Below are 21,144 nucleotides of genomic sequence, written 5' to 3'. Positions count from 1 at the left end.
ACGACTCTACATATTTTCCACAATTTTCCATAAAATTTTTTTTGAAAGAAATAATTTTCCATAAGTTGTAATGATGTCTTTATTCATTGTCCATAATATTTGTTGCTCCCAATATTTGTTGATGTTGTATTGACATTTGTCTCCTCACGTGAATTTGTTGCTCCTAATATTTGATGTTGTATTGACATTTGTTTCGTCATGTGAATTTGCGATAGACCGTTGTCTTCATTAAAGTTATTTGTTGTGTCAATTTCAAATAGTGACACAACGTCGCTAATCTTTTTTGAAGGTCCTCGTTAATATGGCATGTTTATTACCATCGTATGTTTGAACCAAAAATTAAGTTAGCATATGCATGTAAGAACCAACATATGACAATATAAAATGGTATATGAGCAAACTTTACAATTTTTTATTAAGATCACCTATATTATTTTTTAAAAATTATAACTTTTATAATAATATAATGCAGAATAATCAATTAATGCGTATTTTCATTATAAAAAAAAAATAACGTAAAGAGGAGACTGGCATGGATTCGCAAGATAACAAACCGGACAATATTACAATATTACAAAACAAAGTATCTTAGACATATTAGAGCAGCAAGGTCCAGGTAAACCATTAAGAAAGTGAATTACACCAAGGGTAGTAACATCATAAACAAATAACATAAACACATTGTTTGCAAAACACCGGACGAAATAAACTTCGCACCCAGAACGTGACTAGGATTCAAACACCGGACGAAAGAAACTTCACACCCACAATGTTACTGGGATTCACATCGAAGGAAAACCAAAGCACCTATCCGCGGACTACAGTGAGCACCAGATTTTCCACAGGATTTTCAACTCCAAAGACTATGTGGTCACCTGGACTCAATTCCTTTGACCTAACATATTGATACCAGCCCCTTGTAAGATACCTCAACACATACCCGGTCGGCCCGATTGAAGTCCTGAACTTGCACTGAAATGTTTCCTTAGTATCATCATCAAAAACCTCGACATCATCCCCATCCCGAACAGCAAAGTCAAAGTTGTCAACAACAAACCTTGGAAAATGCTGCAAACCAAAACAGTGCAAAGATAAATAGCTTAAACAATATCAAAATATACACTTAGCACATTAACATAATTTGTAACACGCACCAAAACTTGACTACCCGCAGCAACAGCCTCATTAACGGTCAAGGTCCACAGATATTCCTCCGGTTTACCATCACCTCCAGGAATATGTTGGACTGGATCATCATGTCCAGGTACCTGATTTGAACCTCCAGCATTGTACGCAGCAAAGAAATCCTTGAACATGTCATACGGAATTAGCATAGCAACTTCACCATCCTCATCCGGAGAGTCCACAACAGAGACACAACAAACAGGGGGTACATAGGTAGGATCAGCAAGCCTCATGGCATGGTGATTTGTTGGGTAATGAAAACCAAAATAAGGAATGTCCAAACCTTCATCGTTAACAATCTTCATATTAAACTGATGATGAAGGACCTGGTAACAGAAGAAAACCCTCTGAGGAGCAACAAATCCGCAGCGCTGAGAAATAAACAATCCACCTGGTATCATATTCTGCTGAACAATTCCAGACAGATCAATCCTTATGTAATTACCAGCAGGATCCTTTATCCAGCCGTATTTCTGAGACACCAAGACAGACTCCCACCTTGAAACAAACACCGTTGGAATTTGTATCTCATCCTGAGAATTAAATTCAGACAAACAACTTAGTGAAAAACAAACTGAACCGATGGAAAATTATTTGATTATAACCGATGCATACACTGACAGGACTGATAATTGTTTCAAAGGTTCTGTCGGCCTCGTTACTGCCATCTGGGTTGCCCAAACTACAAGAAGCAAAAGACATAACTCAGTTACAGAAATATAGAGACACAAACCAAAGAAATAAAAAATATCACCAAAAAGGCAGAAAATTGATACCGTATAGAAATAATATCTAAATTCCTCAGAAGCAACTACATGCAGATTGAAAAAAACAAATGATAATACTCGCACTAACCAGAAAGGAACTTTTGCAATAGCGGAGCCAGAAATTTTGAATAGTGGAGGCACACATATATAACTCGTAGCATTAAATTACTAAATATACATTACATTTCAATTTTTAAAATCAAAAATATTGCATGATTCACTCGAAAAAATTCTCTGTATATAAATAACTAAACAATCATTTTACCATTAATCTCATGCGATTTTGCAACACATTCTTGAAAATAGCAGAGAGAGTTTTTTCGGCTACTGCAGTTGTCAGAGGTATTATAAAAGATGACTCCAAAAGTAAATATTCCAACACATGATGATTCCTGTTCCATCTAAGTATAACATATGAAAACCAATATTTAGGACAACAAAATATAAAGGGTTGAGATTTGACAAACAAAATAAAAATATTTGTGCAGGCAGGAGCCCACACAAGCTTGTGTCTGGCTCCGCCATAAATTTTTGCTTTATAAAAAAAAAAAATAAAGTGGTAGCACAAATGAAATCACCGTTGACTCGCCAAACACTCAACAAAAAAAAATATTAATAATCTTAGATGTGTAAGAATATAAAATGTAAAAAAATATAAATTTTGAACGGAAAAAATATTAAAATTAGATCTATAAAAAATAAAAAGATGAATAAAGCTTAAACAAATATTGTGAGGGACAAACCTCTAGTACGCAAAAAAAAAAAATATAAAATACGCAAGGCAAGACAACGTCACCAACATAAATCCATGCAAAATACCATTAACCAAGATTTCCACCCAGAATTGGAAAGAGACAAAACAAAGCAGCATTAACCTAGATTTGTAACCAAAAAATGGAAAGATACAAAATAAAGGGATGTGAACGAATATAGTACAATAGATTCTCTCAAAATAAAATGACTTACACGTGAGGAGGAGGCAAAGCCATTGGGAAAGAGGTAATGAGACAAGCAGACAAGAGAGAAAGGAGGAGGACCACAGCATACCAAAGAAGGTAAAGAAAATCCTAGATAAAAAGTGACTCCCCTCAATTAATACCAACAAGTGGGCCAGGCAAAGAAGGAAAAAAAGGGCCAAAAGGTACATCCGTAAAAGACCCCATAGTGGCATTGGCTCCACATTAAAAAAAACAGCAATTAAAAATACACTATAAAATAAAAATAAAAATAAAGAATTTCCAACAATTGAACAGAAAAATTAATATTTCCATTGAATTTAAATTTTAATCCAATTAGGTACATTGATACCTATTTATTATTAATGAAATGCATTAAGCTTGTCTCTCAAAAAAAAAAAATATTGATAAATATGGTTTACTAAAAAAAGATATATTGATAAATATGGTTTACAAATTAGTGATTTGGTTAAAGCAAAATATTTAATCATTTAATAAAAACAAATTAAAAACAGTCATTAAATACCGGCCCGCGGCAAATTAAAGGAACAAACATACATAAAGTGGACTCCATTGTAATATACCATGCCAATCATACAACCACATTATCTAGTCGCAGGGACTAAAACATAGAAACCATCACGAAGCTCAATATAATAATAATCGCGGCCCATACATGTAATGATAGAGGTAAAGATAAAAATAATTAAACTCAATGTATAGGCACTTAGCAAAGGGAGTAGCACTTGAGTGATATCGTGGTTGGTGACATCGGCGACATTGGCCAACCACAATGGCACAGGTGTATTTGTTCTCTTTCTCTAAATTGGATTTTTTTGTCGTTTTGTACACTTGTGACATTGTGGTTGGCCAATTGCACCAATGTCATCAACCACAATGTGAACTCTCCTACTGTTTTCATTCCGAAACGATTAAAATGAAGAAAAATCAGGCATCAAACAAAGCTTGAGGCAACCTATATGGAGCATAGCCATTTGCATACAGATAAATCAATACCATCACATGAGCCATTATAGGAGGTCACTGGCTGTATATAACAGAAATTAATACAGCTAATAACTCCAGTGTGTGTAAAGGAAATCCGATGCATTGTGGCAAAATAATATTAAGATATCATACAACTGCATGCATGGTTAGAAGTAGGACTAAAATTTATGTTTTCTCTAAATTTTTGAAGCTCACCAAAACACCAAGTTAAAATAACAGATGAATGTGGTGTCAATACCAAAGAGCAGCAGGGTTATATGTTAAGAGTCATTCTAATGTTAAATAGAGCACCTCTGCACATACCTTATGATAGTTCCTTATGCTTATCACTTCTTAGAAGACATTGTAGCATGACAAGGAGGTGCATATCGAGGAGATATGGCTGGATAGATGTTAGGTGAGATGATTGATAATTGTTGTGTACCTAGACCGAACAATCTAACGTCGCATATATGGTGTATCATATTCTCCGATCCGCATCCGTTACTATTTGATAGTTGTGTTTGCGACGACCGTAAAAAGAAATCCTGTTGATGACAATAGACATAGAATCCGGATTTTTTTTAGAATTCAGTACACATATGATTGTAAATTACATTAGTTATCTCCTTATCTTGGATACGTTGTATACCTGCCTTCCTCTATTGATGATGTCTACGAATGACTTATGTTAACCTCTTTGTTCTTAAAGGCCTTCAATCGTATCATCTCCTACATGGAAGACAAATAAGAAGACTTGAAATTAGTACATTATACCAACGAAAATAATCGATAACAAAAGCAATGGACAGATATAAAGTATGACCGTGTAAAAGTGACCGTCCAGACCATAACTTGATGACCGAGCTCGAATACGTGTCTAAGATGAACCAGTCCCTGCATAGTTATATATCTGGACAATATATACATGATGACACCATTACTATCAACCAATTGCCATTCATTAGATAACTCATGTCCCCAACGGTGTATAAAGAAAGGATCAATTTCACCGTATGACTTGATACAGACATAAAATAGGACAAGGAAAGTTAGCAATTGGTAGGTTAAAAGGTTACGGCATATAAATTGTATATGAAAGGATCTTAGAATTGCCTTCCCTTTGACATAAACCGTGACAAACAATCCTTTTTCTACCCTATCGCTGATTATTCGGTAATGGCTTTCCATATTTTGAAACTTGTGTAATAAGCAAACAGAAAATGAGATACCGCTAATATGAAAACTGTTTACATCATCACATTGATAGAAGGTGAAACTTCATGTAGTTAGTAAATTAACACACAGTTCATACATTAAGATAAGCACCGTTAAAAGGTAGTAGAAAAAGTACTAAACATTAATAATCCAAGCATCATTTATCCCTATGATAAGAGGTATAATATTACATAATCACATAGCAAAAAAAGTGCAACAGTGACATTGCAGTTAGTTATGGTAAAAATATTTCATATTCTTCCATGCACTGGCAAGAGTTGATCTCCTTTTAAGGGCAGCCTCGTAGTTGATCTCCGCAGATGTCAACTCGCGGATCAAACTAGAGCGTTTTTGATGCGCATCAACAATTCTTGACATGATTTCCCGATGACGATTTGTCAATGCATCAATATCTGACAACATCTTCACCCTTTTCTCCTTATCAGCGTCAACATTCCTATCTCCTAAGTCACCAATACAACGGTCAATGGCACCACAGGACAGATAAAGTTCTGATATTCTTTTGCTGATTGCAATTCGTTCGGCATCATCCCTCATCCAAATTTCCTCTAGCACATTATGTTCTTGTCGGATTAGATTGAGATTCACCAGTAAATAGTCGGTGTTTGGAACTTCGTTGTCCAGCATGTTGACAAATATTTCACAAGCAAGGTAGAACCCATACTGTGTTTGGTCTAGATGGCTTTTCAACGATTGAACCTTAACGACATTTCGAGAGAGTTGGTTGAGGATGGCTGGATCAGAAGCGATTACTTCAAAATCAAGGAACACAGTTTCTCTTAACTGTTCCAAGTGTTTTGCAACAGTACTGGCGATGGTATCTGTATCCTCGGCGGATGAACTGACAGATGACGCATATGAATGTCCTCCTGACATTGTTTGTCTTTTAAATTTGTTTATGTGCTTGACCACAAAAATGCACCTAATAGGAACCTATTTGGGGTTATGTTTGAGTATATAAAATAAGTGTTTCATATTATAGATTATAGATAAGCATAAAAAAAATCAGAGTGATTATTGCAAGTTATAGATTCAAAATCCAGTCAAACCCTAGCCGTTAGAACATGATGATTGCATATTTTACAATTTCTGCGAATGCTTGAATTGAGTTCGAAAAAAGAAATCAACTTTGGAGGTTTATTTTCGTTTCCAACGTTGTGGATTAAGGAATTAAGTATACAACCAAAAAACTTAAAAAACTAAAAAAAATTATTAACAATGCACGCTTGTGTAATCATCTAATCGATATGAATACTTCAAAACACAGGATCAGGCATGTATCCATACATTAATACAATAAAATAGACATGGGGGCAAAGGGAGCTATTTAAACCTTTAGACAGATCCTTTTAAAAGAAAAAGAAAAAGAAAAAGGACAGATGTCTCACCTGTTACTTTGTTGAGCAGAGTTGATAATGTTGTGCTGAAAAAAACAATATAAAACAAGGAAACATTAGACGGTGTATGTATATGCAGATAAATGACTAAGACCCCGACTCACTGTTGGAATGGAAATATGGGTACAAGACACCTACCGGCTTGAGGTTCTGCAACGATTAAGGAAGACGATGATTCCTGTAGTTGATCAGCTTTGATAAGGATGTGCTGGGTGAACAAACGTAAGGTGCTTCTTAGAAGGGAGGAATGTGAAGCGTGTTGAGAAGGTGCTTCTATCTATTTTTTTAATTTTACTCCCTCCGTTTCAAAATGAATGTCGTTTTAGGTGTTTACACACATATTAAGAAATGCAATGATTAAGAGAAAGATAATGGTTATTTTACCAAATTATCCTTATTAACTATTGGTTAGTTTTAAAAGTAATACCTTGGAAGTAGTGTGCAGAGTATTAATTGGAGGGTATAATTGAAAAGAAAAAGTTATTATTGCATTGGAAACCGAAAGCGACATTCATTTTGAAACAATTTTTTTTGGCTAAAGCGACACTCATTTTGAAACGGAGGGAGTATCATTTTTGCTTGTGGTCTAAAATACTTAGAACCACTATACTTATGTTAAATGGTCGAACCAAATATTTTGGTAGATTTTTTTCATTCAAATTTGACGAAAAAATTTGGATTGGCGCGGATTATTTGATGCCAATATAAATGGTCCTTGAATTATATGCATATCCATCATAACGATCCTCAAATTAGTATAAAAACCATCAAATAGGTCCTTAAATTTTTACAACAGATATCACTGTGACCTTTGGTGTATATTTTTGCTAAATAAAGTAAAAAGTACAAGACAGACACTTTGATTATAAAAAAGCATACATTTGCATACCATCATAAGTCATATATTTGATGTTCATAAGTCATTACATAGCCAAAAAATGCAAATTACATATCCATCATGTCATCAAATCATTTGATGTTCTTAAGTGATTACATATCCAAAAAACCATCAAGTCAACAACTCCAAAAAGCAATAATTAAACCAGTCCAAAAACATAATTTAAACAAGCATCAATGCTTTGGAAATCCTGGAGTTGGGATAAACTCCATGTATTGGGATTGAGTAGAACCAGATGGCCCGTAAGTTGGGTTTGGAATTCTAATAATTCCAGGAGCAGTTGGATTCTGTGGAGCAGGACCCCTCAGTGGTGTTTGTTTATGCATGTCATTTGAAATCACTGGTCCTCGCATGCCATATCTCCTTGCACTCGTTCCCTGCAAATAAAATCAATCATATAAGCCCTTAAATTATAGAAAAATCCATCAAATTAGTCCTTAAATTATGACAATAAGTCTCAAATCGATCCTTATCATAGAGGGGTATAATTGGAAACACAGGAAAAATTACACTAAAAAGTTAAATCTCGAATTTTTACCATTTCCATCAATTTAGTCCTTGTACACGTGGCTGCCTTGTTGACACGTGTACAGGACAACACAACATGCAAGAGGACATGTCATCACCACTAACGGAGCAATTTGACGGAGGGAGCAATTTGATGGACGTTTGTAAAATTCAGGGACTAAATAGCTATTTCGAATAATCCAGGGACGAATTTGGCCGATTTGTCAAAATTCAAGGACGAAATTGAGGTATTAGTCATTTCTTGTAAGTATTAAATGTAAGAAAAGCAAACATTTGTGTAATTTTGATACAACCTATTGAGTATCATGCACATACTTAAACTTTGGTATGGGCCTTCTGATCTACGATCGACGGTTGAATCTGATTTATCCAGGTCAAAATGTAAAAAAAAAAAATGTACATCGATCGGAAGACCAAAGCGGATGTAGACCGACCGGCGGTATCGAACGCACTATGTTAGGCTGTTTAATACGACCTTACTGGGATAGGTAGGAAGCATGAGCTGGAATTTCGAAGAGCATAATCTTAGGTGTTAGTCGATCATGATTTGGCATGGCATCCCATTAGAAACCTAGTCAGCATGGTAGGATAGTTGTTAGAAGATCAAAACACAAGGTCAACATGGAAAGATGTACATCGATCGGAAGACCGAATCGGATCTAGACCGATCGACGATATCAAACGCACTGAGTTATGTTGTTTAATACTTTAAAAATAAATAAAAAAATGGTGTCGAATCTACATTATTTTTTTTTTTTGAATGGCAACATTATTATTTGTTATACATATTTGGTAGCTACAACAATCATATGATTTTATATAATTATATTTTTTAATAAAAAAAAACTATTTTTACACACGTAATTGTTTATAACGAATTGATTGATTACAATCAACATCTTGTCTTCTTACTTAATAAAATTTGTCCAACTCTATATTGTATTTACCTTGTTTTGTAACAAAATTAACCTAATTTAGTTTGGTCAAATCATAGTTTTTAATTTTTGTAATTGTTTCACAATGATTTTGATGTTGTAAAATGCCAATATTTTTAATTTTTTATCAAGACAATATAAAAAGAATTGATGTAAAAACCATGGAGAAATTAGTATACTTCAAACGTTTATCAAATAGGAGTACTACAAAAACACACACGTGCTTCGTTGATTCAACCCACCTCACACGTGTGACATTGTTTTGTCGTAGAAATGCAAATAAGGGTCTCCAACTGGGGTCTGGTCAATATGTCGTCTAACTCATCACGTCCGTCCGATTAAAACCCAAAAGAAACCACAACATCGCAACACCGTCCATTTGGCATTTAATGACTTTCTGAAGAGATGCAACAGTGAACGACACCCTAAGACTAGACACATCAGTGTAGCCTACCTGCACACGGCGCTGCCATGCGAAATGTCTGCAGACTTGTCATTCAAACGTGTTTTCCATGTCAGCTCGTGCCCCATAATTGTAAACCGCATTGGAACTGTCGGATCTAACGATCGGACGAACAAGATTGCTTACAGGGGCATTAATCTCGGTTTATTGACAACCATTTGATAATTACGTTAACGGTCCAGATGCAAAGTGTCATTAAATTGTAAATTTTGATTATTAATTTGGTTTCCCTTAATTAAATCAATTTAGAACATTTACACGTTGCCTAATGCCTTCATTGCTTAGGTTGAAGCCTACGATGGAACGCGCATACGCAAATACGCTACATTCTGAAAAATTAGCAAACGATGCGGCAAAGAGACGTTAACAAAATTTTTAAACCAAAAAAATCATGCATTTGAAATACTTGTAGAAAACAAACATCAATTATTTCTCGTTAATATATTATTATAAATTTCACGATTTTTGAAAAAGTTATACATGTGATCAAAATTATAAAAATGTGAAGGTTATACATGGAATGTTGGTAGGTGATACGTATTTGATAAGGTACGTCGTCGTTTTGAAGTACACGGGCTACAAACTGGTATATGTATCACCATTTTTTGGAAGAGTAATGATATTTTGACATCCATTTGGAATGGTCGCATAACAACTAAAACGAGTAGCACTTTGGTGCCATAGCTTTGGTGCCATTGGTGCCATAGCTTGCATCTCCACCACACACACACACATCACACACACATCCCCACACACATCCACACACATCAATGGCCAGGATTTCCCCAATGGCACCAATGGCACCAAAACTATGTCATGGAAGTATTTCCCAACTACAACATACAAGGAAATGTAAGTAATGACTAAAACGCAGAACAAAGAGAGAGAAAGAACTATAAAAATACGTATGGGATAACACGGGTAGTCGTAGTCGCAACCCGCCTCTTTTATGGTTTGGGTTTGATTAAGAGCACTATAAAAATTCAAATTCAATATTCAAGACAGAAAGAACTACTTTGGATTTATCGGACAACGAACATGGGATAACACGTCTTGACAACCACATTAATTCATAGGTCAAAACACTACTTGGGAAACGAATAATTTTACCTCGGTGGATATTCGTGTAGAAGACACGTCGAAGCTTCCATGTACAAATGTTAACGACTAATCCACAACACTGAACACTAATTACGACTAACACAAAGGATTAATATGAAAAGTGCTTAAAGTGCGCAACATTACATGGCAGGTGGCACATTGTACCTATGCCGACATTGCAATATTCCAATTTAACAAAAGGTCCACAAAACCTACTTGACCACGATGATGATAGTAGTACACTCACAACACAAAATGAACAATTATAACACCCTACTTACGACCTTAAATTCGATTACTCAGTCCTAGCCAAGGCGAATAATGCGCACGTAGAGGTTAGCTGGAGGATCGGCAACAAGAAACCTTAAAATGTCCCCCGGAATTAAGTCGTAGTCTCTTGCAAACGAGTACCATCCCTGGCATATGTACTTGTTCCACACATCCTCCCTACCGGTCCTGACATCACAATTGTATGCGTCATCGGTATCCAACACAACAAGTCGAATATGTATCTGGTGTTCCTCCAGACAGTTCTCAGCGATATGTCTCGGAATATGCTAAAAAAAAAAGTTCACACAATTTACGGTTTGTTATGACCATGCATGGAATAATGGTACTATGTTTTTTTGACAAGAATAATGATACTATGTTATCAAGTGAGAAGGAGTAGCTAAACAATGTAAATAATTAAGCTCTTACCAAAACGTTGTTTGCGGTAAAAGGTGTAACGACATGTCGCCATGCTCTATCAGGATCGTCGTGGTCGTCATCATCACTACTCACTTCATCATCACTCGCATCACCGCTACTTATATCATCACTACTCACTTCATCATCACTCGCATCACCGCTACTTACGTCAGTAATTACTCCATCATTTTGTTCATCAAATTCTCCGGCATTGTGTGCAGCATCGTCTTCGTACTCATCCGGATTATAATCAGCCAAAAAAATTGCAAAATCTGGGTCAGTGTTGCTGTAATGTGGAAATGGATATAATTATTGTTTGTGGCTTGTTATTAATCAACAATTACACTGTCTTACTTGCGTGCATAATCAGTTGTAAATACATTATTGCAACAACTGGCTCAATACCATCCGAATAAATTGTCACAACCAGAAGTAAACTTGGAGTACACCACTCAATCAACCAAAATTAGTGAGAACCATAATAATATGGTGTTGTTAAAACAAACCCGCATATTTGATACAATGTCTCCTAATTATTTATGTTGCCATGAAAATTCGTACAAAAAATTCGTCCAAAAAATCGTACAAAAATTATATCATACAAAAAACGGCGATTGCCATTTCTGGCAAAATCTATGTTAGATGACACATGCAGTGTGATGTCTTGGAATCTAAACATAAACTTAACTATTAAAAGGCTTAGGATTGTTTATGGAAATGTTTTTTGGTGGGACAATGTGCAACCTTAAATACAGCCTTAACCCAGTAAACAGACAAAAGTGATAAAGATGGAAAAAAAAGTACACACAAACGAGCGCACAAATTGGGGATAACGCTTGCATCGGATCAAAACTAATGACACACGAATGAAGAATATACGTACATATGTTGACGAGTTATTGACTTACTCTGACGACGAAGAAGACATGATCGAAGCTTCAACGTTTGTTCCCGCGAGAATACCGGCGATACCGGCGAGGCTCGGCAGTGGTGAAGACAAGGACGGATGGATTTTGGTGATAACTGTTGGCCACGAGGTATATGCGTGGACCACAAACAAATTTGGGTCACTGGTATAAACAATGGGCCCTATTGATAAAGTTGGATCTTTGCTCTTCACCGACGACCACATTTCGCTGCACCCTGCAGCCATGCCCAAAATGCCCCGCGCTAGTTAACTTGAGCAAGTGTAAATTAATGCGCAAATTAAGTTACGTGGCGCAAGTTAAATGCCGCTGGTCTACTTTTTTTTAATTTATTTACTATTTTCAAATTATGTTATTAACTTTATTCTAAATTATTTTATTTGTATTAATCTAAATTATTTTCTTAACTTTGTGCTAAATTATTTTCTTAACTTTATTATAAATTATTTTGTTTGCATTAATCTAAATTATTGATTCCATATTATTCTTTAAATAAGTAAAAGTAAATACAACATTAAAAACTAAAAGCAAATATAAAATAAATGAACAAAATTGAGGCATATAATAATATCTCATTTTATTAATAATTCATACATTACAATAATTCATACAATAATTTTGAACTTATTCACTAAATTACTTATTTTCTCCTTGGCATAAAAAGTAATCAATCTTCGTGGGGTAAAATAGTGTGCAGCCTTTTTTGAAGGATACTATATCTCTTATTATTATAGCTCTCTTGCACATGCTTCATGCCTATTTCATTACTCCAATTAACTCAGCATAGTTTATCTTTGTGGCATATTAGGAAAAAGTATCATGCGAAGCTTTCACACATATATACCGTAAAAGTTCAAATTTCAAGCATATGAGCTGAAAAATTGTATACTGATTCATTATGCGTTAGAGATTTTGAGAAATATTGCAACCAACTTGTTGTTAAATATGAATTGGAAGAAAAAAAATCAATGGCTTCAAGGTTTGTATTATATTACAGAGTCGTGGATTTCTATTTATAATATGTAGACCTTTTTTGCTGGGATAAACAAGGAATTTTTCTTTGGGTAAAAAAACAAAGGATTTAGAATTAGAGAATTTTCGTTTAAATCCTTAATATGTTATTTGATCAAACATGTGAGGACTTAATGAATTGATGGCCGTTAGATTAAAACTATATTAATGGATAGGATTTGGTGTCAAATTTAATTTGACACCTTGGTGTCATTTGATCATGTTGGAACATTAGTGTTGTGTTGGAAAATAAATTGGAAGATTAAGCACCAAGTAATCACACTTTGATCTAATGTTGTGTGAATTGAAAAAAATACAGTGTGGGGGTCCCACATAAAATAAAACACACACATTAGTAGTGTTTAAATTGCGGTATTTAATTTTAAATACTTAATAATAATAAAAATAATAGTAATTATTATTTTTATTCAAGAATATCACTTCCCATAAATTTAGCTTATGGTGGTTGTGATAAGAATAAGAATTTAATTGAATTTCTTATATCTCCTTCATTCAAATCTAATAGTTTGTTTCATCCACTTTTGTGGATTTGTTTCTTTTGATCCTATCCACAAGTGTTGTTAAACTGATTAATGGACAACCTTTATTTTAACTTTATCCATTAAGAGTAACTGTTGTCGCAATTTGTGCTAAAACAGTTACAGAATCTCTATATAAATAGGGGACTCCACTCAGTTCAAAAAACACCCCAAATCGCACAGTTGATGCTTCCTGTGCGGTTTCTCTCTTCTCCCTCCGACTTGTGTTAACGAGTTTCTTCTGCTTCTACTCCTTTCTGTCCCTTCGGTATTAAGAGTGTTCTTAAGACCATAGTCCCTTTTCGGTTTAATGTCCCTTCGGAAGTAAGAGTGGTCTTAAGTTCATAGTCCCTTCGATAATCTAAGTCCCTTTGGAATAAAGAGTACTATTAAGATCATAGTCCCTTTCGTAATAATAATGTTCCGTCGGAATTATGAATGATCTTAACAGTATATAGATTATTTAAATATTTTTTCTATTTGAGGATAAATGGTGGTATCATCGTATTTGAGTGGTCGTAGTACCATATTGAAAGTTTGGAGAACTTAAAGTTTAGAATGGTGGAAACACCATATTTGAGTGGTCTTAACACCGTATAGAATGGTAATAATACCATATTAAAGCGGTTTCAGTATTAAAGAGTGGTCTTAGTACCATATTTGAAGGTGTAATTCTCGAACGATTAACTACAGTGCAGTAGTTAATCGATTTGTAGCTGGGCTTGTTTTATCCTGGAGGCGGCGTGGTTGATAGTCTATCTTGCACAATTTTGGGTAGTGCCACGAAACTTCTTAAACAGAGCGACCTGGTCGTGACTCAACCTAGTAACAACTTCGATAGATAATAAAATTTGGAAATTCAAATACAACAGTTTGGAAATCCAAAAAACAACAGATCCTACCCCACACACACACATATATATATATATATATATATATATATATATATATATATATATGAGAAATGCTAGCAACACTCTCTTTTGAACACTCTCTCTAGTACTCACTCTTTTATTGGGTGAAATCAATGTGGGGCCTACACTTTGGAAATGGAACCCACATAAAGTGGTGGGACATACTCCCTCTGGTCACATTTATAAGCAAAAATCAACTTTTTAGATTCATTGAATAATTATTGTATCTAGTCACATTTATAGACAATGTACATTAGTCATTCAATGAACCTAAAAAGTTACTTTTTGCTTATATATGTGACCAGAGGGAGTACATTGATTTCACCCAATAAAAGAGTGAGTGCTAGAGCGAGTGCTCAAAAGAGAGTGTTGCTAGCATTCCTCATATATATATACATATAATTTAATGTGTTTATCTTTTGGCTTTAAAAAAAAAAAATTAATGTGTTTTTCTCCTTGTAATTTATGCAGCTTTCCAACTATCTACACCATTAAATGAATGAACCTAAAATGTAGTTTTTTGCTTATATTAATGACCGGAGGGTGTATTACACAATGAGAGAGGAAAATAAGAAAGAAAGCAATTAAATACATATCCTTTATATTAATGATGATGCAGTATTATATTTATTTGTTAATAGTTATTTTTATTTCCTCCAATGAGCACGTTTTGGGCAACTGTGTCCTGCCTATAAGCTTCTGCAGCATATAAACGGGAAATCCTTTCATATTCATTTTGCCCACTTTTCTCACACATACAACCCACACAAACAAGCAAGGGTCTGATAAGACACTACCTCCGCCTACACTACTTCCGCCTACTTTCCTCCATTTCTCTGCAGCACAAGAATCTGTCATGGCCGCGCTTACATTCAGGAAGTTCTTCACAACAATCGATCCAGACAAGGTAAGTGTGTCTTAATATTCACTAACTTTTGTTACTAAACTTTGAGTGTGGAGTAGATTTTTTAATCAAAAGTATGTTGATTGATTATTTTCCTGTCTCCCTTTTGGTATCCGGTAGATTTTGCATGGCTTCATTTGTTGTTACATGTTTAAGGATTTTGACTATGTTTGCCTTCTTGTTGGTTGGATGATGATGAATCTGTAAGTATAATTTATTTCCACTATTATGCACACACAAGAAACCGTATCTAAGATTTTGTGTACTCTGATTGTTAGATTGATAATTCCTGTTTGTTGTCACTCTGTAATGTTAGTTTGATATTTTCCTTGTCACTCTGCAATATATTTTGACCATGTTTGCCTTGTTGTTGGTTGGATGATGATGAATTGATAACTGTATTTTTTTCAACTATTATGCACACAAAAAAACCGTATCTACGATAATGTGTACTCTGATTGTTACTTTGATATTCCCAGTTTTTTGTCACTCTGTAATGTTAGTTTGAAATTTCCAGTTTGATGTCACTCTGTAAATCACATCGTCGTCAAATGACATCTCAATAAACATCAGTTGTATCTTAAGTAAATTATTTAAAAAAGAACACAGGTTTGTTATTTTCATGAGATATAGTATCTTTCAAATCATTTGTTGTAAAATGACTAATGAAGTTGTCACTTGTAATGTAGGATGAGGCTGATATTCCATCATACTTCAACAACCACTTTGGTGATGAACTACGACACAGAGTCTGGTTAGAAGACACAAGAGGTTCGAGGTTTGGTGTTTTCATAGGAAGTGAGGGGACGCGGACCTTTTTCTATAGGCTAAGGAGTTTGCTGGAGCACTTCCACCAGCCGTTAGGTCTCATACTGCGTCTAAGTTACAACGGACAGGGGCTGTTCTACATGGGTGCGCTTACACTCGACATGACCGAGCTAACGGTTCGTGAGAGGCGTACTTATGAACACCCTCCTTTCCTGATTGCTGCCGAGATACTGGATCCCTTGGAGGAGTATGAATTATACAATACCTCGTCATCCGATGAAGACAACGACGACGATGATTCCATCGATCTTGGCATTGATGTTGATGTTCCTCCTGCACCTCCTTCAACTCCTGTGGCAGAACCGGATCCAGCGGATGTTGATGTTGCACCCAATTCTCCTCCTCATCCCGAAGTTCATGATGCCAATCAACAACCACACAATGCCGATGATGCCCAAAATCCGCCTCCACATAATTTCTTTGATTTTGCTGCTGCCATGGATATCAACGATGAAGATGTGGAAGATGGAGCACAAAATCCTCCGCATAACTTCTTTGATGCTGCTGCTGTTGCCATGGGTAACAATGGTGAAAACATGGGTGCAGGTGGGAATGTGGCTAATAATGGGAGAGTGGAGAGCTGTGTTGTCAGACTTGCAGAATACATGGTGAAGACTAGCAATCTGGTAGGTGAATTGCATAACTGCTAATGCATAATGTAATTACTGTTATATAGTTTTTGGTAGATATGTCTAACGCCTGTTTTAAATTGTTATCATTTGCATGCAGTACCTACCAAGAAGATTTGTTGCACGAGTGTTTGGGAATGCAACACCGCCCACCATCCTACTTACAGATGCCATGGGCTTTGACTTTCCGTGCAGGATCAAGTGGAAGGACAGAGGCCATCTTCCTCCAGCGGCATTTCTCAGGGGCGGGTGGAAGAGATTTGTTACGGAGAACCGGCTGGCAGTTGGGAAAAGTGTTAGGTTGTCTGTCAACTTAGACAACCCATATGTTATGTATGCTAGGGAAGCTCGGATGGAGATTTGAAGATGATGGCTGTTTCCTTTTTTATATTAGTTATGTTTCTTGTCATGCAAAACAGTGTGTCCTTTGATGTTACGTCGAATAGGCATGGTTAGTGCTCCACATTTGTCCTATTTGCGAACACGTGGTTTTTGATTCGATGTGTTGATTTCGTTGTTAGAATTGGAGTTTTTTTTGTTTTCTTTGTTTTATGTTCACGTGTATAAAACGGTTGTTGCGTTTCTTCGTAACTTATAGTTTTATTGTTTTTTAGGTTTTGGTGGTCAGTTTTTATTTTATTTTTTTTATTTTTTATTTTTAACAAGTCATTGTTGTTTTTTACAAGGCATCTCTTTGTTTGCAACGGTTGCCACTGTTGTAACGGGAATGTGTGTTTGGATTTTCCATTTATTTTGTTGAAAATGTGCTTCGTCTCCAACCGTTGCAATTTATCAAGCCTGGCCATGTCTCTATAAATGTGAATTCTTTTAAGCTTTGTGCCTGTATTTCATTGCATTTTGTCTTTTTTTGTGTTTTTAAGGAAGGGGAATAAACAATGAATTCCGCCACTAATTTTGCTGAAAATTTATCTCATTCTTCTGTTGTTTCGAGAAGCCGAGATCAGTATAGATGTGATATTGGGAGATTATTTTCGCAGATGAGAGAGATATTGAGTAATGATTTTGATGTTATTACGGAAGATGATTCTATCATTATGAATTTGATTCGATTGATAAATCGTCTTGGTGATTTCAAAGATTATCTTACGGATGTTCAGATGGGTTTCTCGCTTGCTATTATGTTTTTTGCTGATTTGTTTTGTGCAAGATCGCGTGAAGTGGAGATTGCTTTTGCAGCTTTCAATTCAATTCGGAAAGAGTATGTCATTCAATTGACAGTGTTCTCAGAGATTTGTTCTCGACAGATTGTGCAATGTCTGAAGTAGAGTATGAAAAAAAAAGAAAATTAAGGAAGAGATCGTGAGTGTCAGGAATTCTTATTTTAAGGTTGTTGCTGCATTTGATGCAAGTCTTGATATTATGAAGAGTATATATTGAATCAAAGTTAAAAGAGTCAGAGACCAAATATGAAGATTCTCTCAGTGCGAAAGCTAACTTGATTAACGGTTGGAATCGCGTGAAGATTTTCACCCACGTGTCCTATAGTTGGCAATAGTTATGTCGTCTATGATTATTTTATTTTAGGGGAATTAGTCACTTTAGTCCCTGAATCGGAAGGGATCCGTCACTTTAGTCCCTGAATGCAGATAAATTGCAAAATAGTCCCTGAATGTAGACTTTGTTAGTCAATTTAGTCCCTGAATGCAAACTTCGTTAGTCAATTTAGTCCTTGAATGTAGACTCCGTTCAGGGGCGGAGCTAGGAATTACACGGCGGGGGGGCCAAGTCTAAAAATTGTAAGAGTATACACAATTTTTTTTATAAGATTGCTAAATAAAAATAATTATATCAAAAACCACCTGACATATATGTTTGAATTTTGAGAAATGCATAACAAAAGTGGATGTGCTCCCCTGCCTTGTTTATAATAAACGAAACTTAATACCTAATTAATACAAAACAAGTGAAATATGTGGAAACCAATCAACATGTAGTCTCTACTTTACATCACCAAGCATTCTGTAAAAAAAAATGGAAATCTTGGGGGGGACCACGGCCACCACTGGCCCCTGTGGTAGCTCCGCCCCTGACTCCGTTAGTCACTTTAGTCCCTGAAATTGACCATGCAGTGACTGTTTTGCAATTTCTCTTCATTCAGGGACTAAAGTGACGAATCCTCTCCCATTTAGGGACTAAAGTGACTAATTCTCCTTTATTTTATTGTCATTGTTAACATTGGGTTGTTCATCAATTTTTATTTATTTACTGTGAGATATATCTCATGATTTATGTAACCAATGTATGGAAAGATTTATGAATGTATAAAAAAAAATAGTTATTTATTGTGGGGTATGTCATGAGTTATGTAATCAATTCATGGAAAAATTTGTGAATGTATAAAAAAAAATATTTATTTATCGTGGCCTTTATCTCATGAGTAATGTAATCAATGTATGAAAAGGATTTGTGAATGTATAAAAAAAAATATTTATTTATCGTGGGGTATATCTCATGAGTAATGTAATCAATGTATGAAACGAATTTGTGAATGTATAAAAAAAAATTAATTATTTATTGTAGGGTACATCTCATGATTAATGTTATCAATGTATGGAAAGATTTGTGAAAGTATAAAAAATGCTATTGATTTGTTATGCTTATTGTTAGAAAGTTTACATAGATCTTTATAAATTTAATTAAATATCGGTATAACCATTTATAGAGATAGGGAAAGAGGGAGACAGGTTGAAAGAGAGGGGAATCAAATACGTGTAATTGTATTGGTTTCTTCTACAACGTTAAATTAGTGTAATATGGTCGTCTTTCTAAGTTATTTTGAAAACTTTTCTGTACCGAGATATACCGTTGGTGATTTGATTTTTTTCTTCTTCAATATTATCAATTATTTTATAAAAAGGTTAATGGTTTATTTGAGATTAGAATTTAATAATTATTATGTACATGGGGTGCGGAATCAGAATTTGAAGTTTTTATTTTATTGTGGCAAATTTGGTTGTTTTTGTGTTGGAGTGTTTATGCATTGTAGTGATAATACGAAGATGCATCATGCATTCATGTATGAATTAAATTGTATATTTTTATGTTGGTGTTGTTTGTTTATTTTGAAACCAGCCAACAAATATCTTTTGGTGTTTTATGATCGTGTATGTTCAGGAGTTGCTGTGTTGGTTCATATGGAATTTGGCTAGCACCTTTTCATTGTTTTCATGGGTTGCAATGATTGGTAAACAGTTGCAACCTTTCCAGCCGTTGGAAGCTTTTGGTTCTAAAGCCTATAAAATTTGAAAGTTGCTCTAATCTTTGAGGAATCTTTTACATCCAATTCCGTTTAATTGCATTATTGTACTTATAGAAGATAAATAAGACAATGAATTACGGTTTTAATCATGAAGAAGGTTTGTGTGAATCATCTGTTCTTTCTAACGTTGAAGACAATCGTAGGTGTGATGTTGTGTGTTTCTTTGCTCAGATTAGGTAAATATTGACTATGGATTTTGATGTTATGTCATCAGATGAATCGAATATTTTGGATCTAATTCGATTGTTAGACGGTGTGGGTGAATTTGAGTATTGTCTAACTAATGTTGAAATCGGTTTCTACCTTGCTGTTATGTTTTATGTTGATTTGTTCCGCGTTAATATACGTAGGGTGGAGTCTGATCTTATAGATCTTAATGTTACTCAGCAGGAGTACGATGTTGTGTTCGATGAATTTAATATTAAGGAAAATGAACGTATTTTAATGTACGATACTATGACCAACTTAATGATTGTGTTGTACTCTGTTAATCGAAAAATTAATGATTTTGGCGAAGTATCTCAGTCGGTGTACGATGAAAGGGAGAAGATTCTCAGTGATTATGACAAGTTAAATGACTCTCATCGTAATTTGTGTGCTGCAATCGATGCATGTTATAATACAAGGGTAGATGTTGAATTAAAGTTGGAGAGGGCGCTATTGAAGTATGAGAGTTCTTTGCTACTGAAGAAAGAATTGGTTCTTGGATGGACACCGTTGAAGTATCTTAATTAAGTGTTATTTAATTTTCTTTTGTTGTTGTTGATGTTGTTTAAGGATTTTGATATGAATATATGAGATTTTAGATAAAATATTATTTATGATTTTTGTGTTTTTTTTTTAAAGATGATTTCTGTGTTGTTGTAGTGTGAGATTGTGTATTGGTAGTAATAATTATTTATAGAGTAATTAGCCAAATACCCCCCCGAAATTGCAAGGCGCGTCAATTACCCCCCTGCAGTTAACG

General features: G+C 34.9%; 2 protein-coding genes across 2 annotated transcripts; both read right to left on the bottom strand.

The window, feature by feature from the left end:
* Positions 1-528: 528 nt before the first annotated feature.
* On the bottom strand, positions 529-2,146 carry LOC146912092 (uncharacterized). Its single transcript, XM_085718956.1, has 3 exons — positions 1,801-2,146; positions 1,155-1,718; positions 529-1,068 (listed from the first exon to the last, which is right to left on the bottom strand). Exons 1-3 carry the CDS (start codon positions 1,885-1,887, stop codon positions 808-810), a joined length of 912 nt encoding a protein of 303 aa, XP_085575082.1. The 5' UTR covers positions 1,888-2,146; the 3' UTR covers positions 529-807.
* A 3,198-nt stretch (positions 2,147-5,344) lies between these two features.
* On the bottom strand, positions 5,345-6,010 carry LOC146912091 (uncharacterized). The gene has a single exon (XM_085720688.1). It carries the CDS (start codon positions 6,008-6,010, stop codon positions 5,345-5,347), a length of 666 nt encoding a protein of 221 aa, XP_085576814.1.
* Between the last annotated feature and the right edge of the window lie 15,134 nt (positions 6,011-21,144).

The sequence above is a fragment of the Medicago sativa genome, chromosome 6 (assembly GCF_051527215.1).
Source record: "Medicago sativa cultivar Bolivia chromosome 6, Bolivia_mono, whole genome shotgun sequence".
NCBI lineage: Eukaryota > Viridiplantae > Streptophyta > Magnoliopsida > Fabales > Fabaceae > Medicago > Medicago sativa.
This window is presented reverse-complemented; position numbering and strand designations above follow the sequence as displayed.

Excerpts from the sequence above, each read along its gene's own strand:
- LOC146912091 (XM_085720688.1), bottom strand. The coding sequence starts at position 6,010 with ATGTCAGGAGGACATTCATATGCGTCATCTGTCAGTTCATCCGCCGAG.
- LOC146912092 (XM_085718956.1), bottom strand. The coding sequence starts at position 1,887 with ATGTCTTTTGCTTCTTGTAGTTTGGGCAACCCAGATGGCAGTAACGAG. Across the intron at positions 1,719-1,800 it reads CAATTATCAGTCCTGTCAGT|GATGAGATACAAATTCCAAC; the intron begins GTATGCATCGGT and ends TTTAATTCTCAG. Across the intron at positions 1,069-1,154 it reads CTGCGGGTAGTCAAGTTTTG|CATTTTCCAAGGTTTGTTGT; the intron begins GTGCGTGTTACA and ends TTTGGTTTGCAG.